General features: G+C 40.4%; 2 protein-coding genes across 2 annotated transcripts in view; one reads left to right on the forward strand and one right to left on the reverse strand.

The window, feature by feature from the left end:
- The window catches only part of ncf4 (neutrophil cytosolic factor 4), a 36,431-nt gene that overhangs the window by 3,094 nt on the left and 23,217 nt on the right, over nt 1-10,120 (reverse strand). Inside the window, exons 7-9 of the mRNA XM_005749819.1 lie at nt 7,570-7,668; nt 1,189-1,340; nt 346-411 (exon numbers count right to left, since the gene is read on the reverse strand). Of these exons, the coding sequence (XP_005749876.1) occupies nt 346-411; nt 1,189-1,340; nt 7,570-7,668 (317 nt within the window). The remainder of the gene's footprint in view (nt 1-345; nt 412-1,188; nt 1,341-7,569; nt 7,669-10,120) is intronic.
- pvalb7 (parvalbumin 7) overlaps nt 7,702-10,120 on the forward strand; it is a 44,336-nt gene continuing 41,917 nt past the window's right edge. Inside the window, exon 1 of the mRNA XM_005749817.2 lies at nt 7,702-7,808. Coding sequence (XP_005749874.1) covers nt 7,802-7,808 — 7 coding nt within the window. The 5' untranslated portion in view covers nt 7,702-7,801. The remainder of the gene's footprint in view (nt 7,809-10,120) is intronic.

The following is a 10,120-nucleotide window of genomic DNA, read 5'->3' on the forward strand; positions in this document are numbered from 1 at the left end:
ACTGAATATAAATATATAGACATATTTAGGAGTTATAAGATGCGCACATGATGCACCAATAGACCAGTAAGACCTCAGTGCAAATGTAAACAGCTGAAAACAGCATGAACGTCTCCTTTAACAGTATTCACAAGCTTTAACCAAGTAAATCATTATCACATTTTAGAAGGTGTGGTAATTTGCTTACATGTGTGAAGTCGCTCACAGTAATTTCTCCCTCAGCGCCGATGCTAATCTTTCCCATATAGGTGTAAATGCAGTAAGGGTGTGGCTTTTTTATAACCTAAAATCCAGCACTACTACAAGACTGAGAGCAGATTACTGAGGAACTGAGGATAGTTTTACCTCATGCGAGACAGCAGGTCCTTGTATGATGGCTGGATGCTGAGGTCCTCTTGTACACACACATCTCTGTTAAAGAAGGAACACACAATTCTCTGATTAAAGCATTTAGAAAACGGAAGGCCTAAAAATCAAAATACACAATGCTAATAGGAGAGATTCACTTTTACATTATGTCGCCTGCAACAATAAATTCAACAAATTCACAGTAACAAATTCAATCCAAGGTTTTTTGTTGGATTTTGTTACATCTGAAATCTGACTGAAGGGGATTCAAATCCCTCCACAAAGCTAAAGTGAGAAATGCAGTATTCATTTTCTTTTAACTTCAAGAACAAATGTGCAGGATTTAAGGGATGTGATTGTACAAATAGAAGATAGTGCTATATATTAGTGTACGATCACCTGTAATGACGAACTGTAATGTTTTCATTACCTGATGGCTGAGGCTAACATTTGATGTTAGTTATCTGAAGCCATTAAAGCCTCAAAGTATAAAATTAGGGACCTATTAATGTTTTTAATTTTTGTTTTTTTTTTTCAGGATTATACTCAAGCAGCTTTGCATGATTCACAGTTTGAAATAATCCTTATTTATCTTATCCTGGGCCTCGGTGTATCCCTCAGTTCATCCACTGTCTGAAACAAGCTGCTTATCTACCTTTAAGCCAATATTCTTGTGATTCATTTAAACCGTAATTTGCATATATCTGTGGTGATCATATGAAGGATCTCTTCTCACTGGCATGATACTGTTTCAAGAGTAACATATAAATAAACAATGCGTTTAAAACCTGAAATCTAATCGCACACGATATCGTCTTAGCTCACTAAAGTCAGACAGACCTGGTGTCGACTCCAGAAGGGGTGAGCAGGAAGCAGCGGAGACAGCTGTATGTGTGGCCTCCACTTTCACCTTCAGAGTCACTCTCAGGGAGGGGTTTAATAATCTTCACAAAGGTTTCTGGGAAGATACCGGTCTGATTGTTTACTGTACCCTGAAGGAAAAAAAAAAGAAGAAGAGGAAGAGGAAGAGCGCATAAAGAAGAGGAAGCAAATGATCAAAAGATGAGCGAACAAATGAATTATGTCTCAGAGGATGGAGTGATAGGGGACTGATGATTAGACAAGGTGATGATTTAAAGGAGAGAAAGAGAAGAAAGCAGCATGGAAGTGCATCTGGAGAGACGTTTTCCCGACTAATTAGCGTGTTCATAATATGCTGCTGATGTTGGAAGCACTAAACACAATCATACAGCCTTTTTACTACACCCCTGGTGTCTCACTGTGTTACTCTGCAGAAACACATACAGAAGCTGTTTCAAAAAGCATCCAGCACTTTCACACATTTATTGTAGAACAAGGAAGCAGTATTATGTGAAAAAAAAGCCTTTCATTGTAACGCGCCGAAATCACAACTTTGGATCAAGTACAATGATGATAACACCCAGTCTGTCCTGAAAAGTTGTATATTCAAACCTCTTTAGTCAGCTGACTTGTATGTTATCTAATGGGTGTGAATTTAATAAAAATGGAGCATTTGTAGTATCTTGTGTTGCAACTTTAAAGCAATTGATAAAAGTTAAGTTAAAAAAAATTAGGATCTGAAGACAGCACATCCAGACAATCATTTTGTTTCTATCACAACTTCACGTGCTTCTGAGGTCCGTGGAAAAGGGCAAAAGTCTAGAGAGCTTGAAAGAGGTAGTTGTACAACTTTGCTGCTTGATCATTGTGGTTCATCCTGCAGCCTGCACCTGGATTACCAAATCATTACTTTGGAGGAGGCTGTAAAACGTTATGCCCTGGCTTCATTTCAGGAAATTACATAATAATCAACGAACATTTATGGGCAGAAAATTTTTTCTAATGCACCCCAAATACTGACTGTACCTTTAATTTGATCTTTATACTATGGGTGTGGATGGAGCTTCAGCCTCTTCCAATTCAGAGCAATGAATCTATGTAATCATTAGCCATTGTTTTTTTATGAGGATTAAAAGAGGCTAGAAAGGAAAACGGCATGTGCTTTATTTCTACATTCAGTAAAAACAGAACACCATTCAAGAAATACATATATCCTTATATACTCACTTGATAATCTTATTGCAAGTTAATGTGCTTAAATAGTTGAGCTTAGTCTTTCTTAAATTGTAGTAACAGTACTCTAAGTACTATGAAGTACTACAAGAGGTACTTTTACTTTATTGTGACCTTTTGAAGTCTTTATTGAAAAAAATGACAGAACTGGTTGGTTAGTTGGTTGGTTAGTTGGCTGGTTGGTTAGTTGGCTGGTTGGTTAGTTGGTTGGTTAGTTGGCTGGTTGGTTAGTTGGTTGGTTAGTTGGCTGGTTGGTTAGTTGTTTAGCAGGAATAAGGTTAAAAAACATGGACAAAAAGTCACTGATATGCAATCATGTGAAAAGAAAGTTCACACAGATGTTGTTTGGCACGTTGCTGCAGTCAGATGTGTGTTTACTCAATGTGAAGAAGGAAAAACATCATGTCTTTAGGCAGGAACTTATGGGACCCATCAGTCTGAGAAGAATTACTGTATGAGGCCATTTACAAATTATTTGAAGTTTATAAATCCACAGGGAGAAAGATCTTTCACAAATTAAAAATATTCAGGACAGCTGCCAATCTTCCCAAGGGTGGACAACCCCCAAAGATTTGCTCTTTTTTTTTTTTTTAGCTAAAAATATTCTTCAATTTTGAGGGATTCTTGGCTCTTCAATACATTGAAAGTGGTAAGATTAATCAAAAAAAATCTGATCACCACTAATTGGATTACAAACCCATCTAAGCTGATATTGTCCCTAGAATAAATCATGTTGAAACAAACCTGGATCCTGCTTTGTGTCATTTTCTACAGACTCTGTAGACGTACTCTCTGTTGTAAGTCACTCGATAGAAGTCACTGGTCACTGCAGTCATGGGCTAAGTATGTTCTACTACCAACGTACATCCAGTTCTCCTTAAAGTCAAAGCTGACGACCAGTCCAAGCCTGCAGCCTTCTTTCTCTGCATCAACACTTCACAGCTGCTCGCTTCTATCACTCTCCTTTCAGTTGGCCACTGAGCAGCACTGTCGCAGCAGCTAGTGATGAAGTCTGTTTCTCATTGGCAGCTTTGCAGCCGCTGGATTTGTCGGTTTCCAAAACTGTGGTTTCACTCTGGTGTGTTTGAAATGTTTACCTTGACGCACCAGTATGCCAGTTGGATTTGTCACGTTTTCCACCCACATCCACTCTGTCCACTGACTAACTCTACGCACTCAGTCAACTTTTCACAAGTTGTAAGTGTTGCATTAACCTCACCCCCCATCAAAAAAAACAAAAAACAAAAGACATACTACTAGTGTGGATAACAGCGTTGCCAAAAAAGAACAAAGCCTCAGCATTTTGCAGTGTTGCATAAGGACAAATAGATTATGTTTTCTGTTACTTTTTTTCGATCTCTTTAGAAAGCCGGGGGCAGGTTAAGTTCATCCTCCTCCTCCTCTGTGGTGATTCTCTTCCCTCTCCCATCAGGGCAGCTTCCACCTCCTTTCTCTCTCCCACTCACCCAGCGTCGTTCTCACATCTCGAAACCTCACACAGTTTTATCAAGCATGTTTCTTTACCTTTTTTTTAAGTACTCACAAAGTGAGTGATGAAGAAGAATTACTATGACATCTATTTGCCAGCAGCCATATTCCAGCATTGCATTTTTAAAAAAAATGCAGAGTATTAGATAAAAATATCCACTTGTGCACGACTCATACATACAAACAGTGAAAACTAGAGCAGAGCTTCTCCAATCACACCAGGGAAGGCACTCTGTGGTCACCGTAGTAGGCTGATTCTGAGTAGGATGTTGTCAATCTTTTTTTTAAATGATTGTTTTCATTATAGTTTAACTGACTGGACTACTCGACTCTGATTTGCCACAGAGTTGGCTCTTTATCCTCTGCAATTAAAAAAGGCCTAGTGAAAACATTTTTAAAAATATGTAAAAGACAAATAAATCAAACCAAATCAAAAGATTATTGTAAAGCAGCAGGTCCATACAAAGCGTTGCTCATAGTTGTTATTCTAGATCTCAGATTGGGCTGAACTCTTTGTGGATACTAGTGGATACATATTACAAACCTGGCACATCATTTCTTTATCATTTCAGATTTCGACATACTCAGACCAAATAATAAAGGAATAAATAAATCGACAAATAGGCAGATGTGCATGTCTTTCAATCATGACAGTCTGCAAACATGGACACTGTCATGGCTTGCCATGTTCGCGGTTTTTCTCTGTTTTCTGTTTTTTGTTTACATTTACACATCTCCTGTCACACATGTCTAGAGACCAGTGGCAATCCTCAAAACTGTGTACACGCTGGAAGCAAATGGAAGCGACGGGGCAACAAGAGACAAGAGAAAGTGAGTGACATTTGATCATTTAAGTGACTGCAGGTGGAAAAAGTGCCGGTGAGGAGAAGTTGGTGGGACCCACGATAAACTCTTCGCAACTTCCAGGTGAATAACTGAAGCAACTACCAATGACAATGAAGAATACTGTTAATTGACATATGAAAGGCTGATGTCCTGCAGGTTTTAGATATCACCCTGAAACCACACATGAATCAAATGATTAGTTCATTACCAGGCTTCTGGAGAACTTCAAGACATGTTGAGGAGGAGGTCATTTAATCATTTAAATCAGCTGTGTTGGATCAGGGACACATCTAAAACTTGCAGGACACCGGCCCTTGAGACCTGGAGTTCCCCCACCCCTGTGTTAAAGGGTCACCTATGAAACAAAAACCCAGAAAAGCTGCAAGCAAACAGCTGTTAGCTTCAAAGCGATGTGTTACCAGCAAATCACTTCCACAGTGTACTAGGGTCTAACAGTATCTGTACGACAGAAGAACATGTGAATCCCATGACAGTTTCACGATTGCTTCCTAGAGCAGGGGTGGGCAACTCCAGGCCTCGATGGGCCGGTGGCCTGCAAGCTTTTGATATCACCCTGGGTCAACACATCTGAATCACATAATTAGTTCATTACCAAGCCTCTGGAGAACTTCAGGACATGTTGAGGAGGTCATTTAGCCATTTGAATCAGCTGTGTTGGATCAAGGAAACATCTAAAACCTGCAGGACACCGGCCCTCAAGGCCTGGAGTTGCCCAACCCTGTCCTAGAGCTTACTGGCTGTTGTTAGGTGAAATCCACTGCAAGGAGTCTTCTGCACCAAAAACATCCACACGACTGCTTTGGTCACAAGCGGATGGCAGGGATTGCCTATCATTTACAAGGAAAACACAGAGCTGTCTGCAAACACTGTTTACTATTCGAGTGTGTTTCCTTGTGTCACTCATACTGCAGGATTTATCTTACTTTGTCTATGGACTTCAATGTTGTACTTTTATTACCAATAAAGTTGTGCTTTTTGTTAAAAGAGACAAATGAACAAAGCAAAACAAAAGGAAAACGAGCAACCACATTTGGGTCCTCAGCCTTTAAAGTAAAAGTTGTGCCTTCCTCCTTAAACCAATAAGTTTCAAAGGACACTTTTACTTTTACACTGAAGGTGAATGTTGAGGTTTCAGCGACACTCCTCACAGCTGCAGCTTCCACAAAAACTACAGGTGACCGCAGCGATCAGTTACTGAAGTGTTTGTAAGGAGGTACAGTGGTTTGAAAACGTGTTTGCCCCCTTCCTGTTTTTTTGTATGTTTGTTACACTTAAATGTTTCAGATCATCAAACAAGTTTAAATATTAGACAAAGATAACACAAGTCAAACTAAATCCAGTTCATAAATGAAAGTGCTTGTAATTATATAAGGGGGAAAAAATCCAAACGTACGTGACCCTTCGTGAAAAAGTGATTAAACCTAATAACTGGGCCATCCATAGCAATGAAGTATTTGCAATAACTGGCAATGAATCTTTTACAGTGCTGTGGAGGAATTTTGGCCCACTCATGTTTGCAGAATTGTTGTAATTCAGCCAAAGTTGAGGGTTTTCGAGCATGAACCACCTTTTTAAGGTCATGCCACATCATCTCAATCTGGCCAGGACTTTGACTAAGCCACTCCAAAGTCATTGTCCTGCTGCAGAATCCTCCAGTACACTTCAGCTTGAGGTCACAAACAGATGACTGTTTGTAAACAGCAGAATTCATGGTTCAGTTATTACAAGTCTTCCAGGTCCTGAGGGAGCAAAACAGCCCCAGACCATCACAGCACCATATTTTACTGTTGGTATGATGCTCCTTTTTGTTGTTTAAGGGTCTTTTGTGACCTCTTGGATGACATCATTGCATAACCTGTTTACCAATTACATTAGGGCAATTACATTACCAATTACATTCCTTTTTGCCCTCAAAACAAATCAACCTGACTTTCAGTCAGCTTGATTTGAGTGAATTCAGCTTTGAGAGCAGAGCTGCCTGTAAGCGCATGATTCTACTGCAACGCTCGCCAAGCAGACACTCGCATCTACAATGGCTTCTTTGTGCATCTAGCTGCTGAGTTCTACGCGCGGGTTATTGATTTTGAGGAATTTGACTGCACAAGTGCCAAAACATAATTCCATATAAATATACATGTTCGGATATTTACTGGAATATATCTGTACACACAGTCCGGGCAAACATTAGAACAGTCTGCGGGACTGAGATGTGTGTAAAACTAAAATATCTCAGTCTTTTGTCCATCAGTTTTGTCCATCTTTTGGAAGAGGTGCTGGACAACTGGAAAGTGGATGTGTGTGCATTTATTTAGGCTGCAGTCTCTCTCTGCTCTCCTTACTTTCTTATCCTGCCTATTTTTTATCTACTAAGTTAAAAGCAGACAACCATCACTTAACCATTACTTTCTTTCTCTTCTTCACTCTTCTTCATAATTGTATTGCTCATTTTCCCTCTCTTGATGTTTCCCTAATTCCATCTCTCTTCATTGCTCCACTCTGATCTTTAGCTCTTCTATTTTTATTCCTCACTTTTCCCAATATACTCCCAATGAAGACACCACCTCTTTCAACGTAAAAAAATCTCCTCTTCTTTTCTTCCATCTCATCTCCACCTCCACCTCTTCTTTATTTTCCCACCCCTCCCTCTCACTCTCCATCCAGCTTTCTCAGGCTTCCACTCTCCCACTCTTTCGCTGCCTCTCTCCTTCTCCACCTTTCTCTCTTTCTCTCGTCCCTCTCATATTCTCGCCCTCTTTCTCTCTCCGTTCTTACCTCCAGCCAGTCGACATTGACTCGTCGCAGCAGGAAGATCACCTCTCCCTTCTTCAGGTTCAACTCCGCCTTGCTGTTGCCGCGAAAGTCAAACATCGCCTGAGAAACACACACACGCAGACATACACACCACAAAAGAGAGAGTACACACGCACGCACGCACACACAAAGTCAGTGAGAGAAAAGAGGAGCGATTTAAAAGAGCATACGGATTCAACACAAAGAAGGAACAATGACGGGTAAGACACTTTTTGCATGTGTATAATTAAGAGAGGAGAGAGCGAGAGAAAGAAGGGACGCTAGAACAAAAATTAGCCTGAAGATGATAATATTTTTGAGCAGAAAAGATATGTGATAGAAAGAAAGTGAAGTTGTGAGTCTAAGAAGAGTTTTAAGGTATGTTTGTGTAAGAGAGAAATAAAGCACAGGAATGAGGAAAGGAGGGCTGCCGAAGTAGCAGTGTTCTTGCTGATACTGGTAAATATGTGTAAGCCTGTCAAACTCTACATGTGTGTATGTGTGTGCGAGCTAACGCTGCAGCTGAGGATCAGTTCCAGTAACAACTATTATATATTTATGGAATTTTGAGAATCAGAAATAAAAGTGTGACAAACGCTTGCATCCAAGGTTAACCATTTTTATAGATGCCTATTTTTTCTAATCTAGAAAACATTTATGTACTATAGCTGCATGTGGCACCGTTTACATAACATATGATATACAGTGTCTGTAGTCACTTCTACAAGCGTGAGTGTGTGTAGGATGAAGTCAAAAGCTGGTATGAGGACATTGGAAAACTCAAAAGTTATACAGCCTGAGGAGGCGCCACACTGCAATGTAAAGGTGTGTGTGTGTGTGTGTGTGTGTGTGTGTGTGTGTGTGTGTGTGTGTGTGTGTGCGTGTGTGTGTATGAAGGGGTGGCTAGATACTCGACTGTCCTAGTCTGCATCAGTGCGTGTGGAATAAAAGCCTCCCAAAGTTGAATTTGCATTTTAAGTAGAACTCGGTAGAGTCATTACCGGGGCTCTACACCTATTCCCATCCTTTTGCTAAGAGACTCCTCAAACACACAGATGACAAACAGCCTATTACACACACGCACATTGTGTAATACACAACGACAAACATGCACACACTCAAACTACAATAATCTTTTACTAATACTTGTTCTGTATTAATCTTGTTGGTGTACCGCGCACTCCCATTAGCATTCACGCCCCACACGAGCGTGAATGCTAATGGGGAAGGGGACGAGGGAGGGAGCTGGTGTGGTGGTGGGGTTAGAGTGAGAGACAATGGGAGGAAAGCCATTACATGAGGGAGTGAAAAATTAACAAATACAATTTGGAGAATCAGAGAGGTTGGGAGCGAATGAAAAAAGAATGCAGAGCGGTTATATCAGTGGGAGGGAGGTGAAGATGAGGAGGAGGAAGAGGTGGAAAAAGAGGAGGAGATAAGAAAAGTTAAAGTTAAGCAGAGGCACGGTGCTGGGGGAGGCAGTGAGTGAGTGATGGAGTGAGACAGCGAGTGAGTAGGGAATCTCTGTTTTTTCATACTTCATGATTTGACAGGACGTGAGAACTAGGCTGCTGAGGGATGTAAGATTGAGCACATGTGTGGACAACAGAGGTAACGCTCTTGTAAATTCACAGTGATGTGTCACATGTGCTGCCTCCTGCACACCATCCGTGCAGCTCTCTGACATAAGTGAATGGAGGATTTCCAGTTATGTGTTCAACCTGATCCTCCTGACACACTGAGAGAGGTTCATGTCTGTCATGTTTGGTTTTTAAATTTGGTGCTTTGCAAGTAACATCACCAATTCCAGCTAATCTGTGATCTTTTTCTAGGCATTTTAGCTGTTTCTCCACACGTAAACTATGATTTAGGTCATTGAAAATGGAGATGTTATGAATCCCTTTCATGTAGTGGAAACAGAAACTTTTGTCTTGCAACATCAAAGGTGCCTTTATGTTCTTTTTGACACCAGTTCATTATGTTTCGAAGCATATGATTGGCCAAGATTTCTGTTCAGTTAGATTTATATTTGTTGGCCTGCTCTTAATATTGTTTGTTTGTTTTTGGATTTGGATTTTGCATTTTCATGAGGCCATTTTTTCCAAACGAAAGCTGAAAATCCCCGTTTTAAAAAATACCTGAGTGAATGGAGCTTTAATCAAGAATCACAATAAATGCTAACGCTATGTTGTCTACTGGATGTGTAAAAGCAGCTGTTTACCAACATGCTAGCTTTGACATGTTCGCATGGCGTGCGCGACACTCCTGCCAGAGACACAAATCCCCTTTGGGGCCATCCTGGTCAAAAAGCTGTGTTGAACCCTTGTGACAAGGGAGCAGCTGAAATTAGCTTCTTCTTTATGGTCTGTATGGAGTATGCATGTTGTTGCACTCCCCCAAGTGGCCAAAAATATTACTGCAGGTTCAAGACGTTTTGAACTGGTTCCTGTGGTAAGTACATAGTATACTTGAATATCCCAGTATTCCTTTTTAAACAGCAAGAAACCAATCAACTTGAGTTAACCACATACAG

This window comes from Pundamilia nyererei, unplaced genomic scaffold (assembly GCF_000239375.1).
Source record: "Pundamilia nyererei isolate P.nyererei 1_Seehausen unplaced genomic scaffold, PunNye1.0 scaffold00255, whole genome shotgun sequence".
NCBI classification, from domain to species: Eukaryota; Metazoa; Chordata; class Actinopteri; order Cichliformes; family Cichlidae; genus Pundamilia; species Pundamilia nyererei.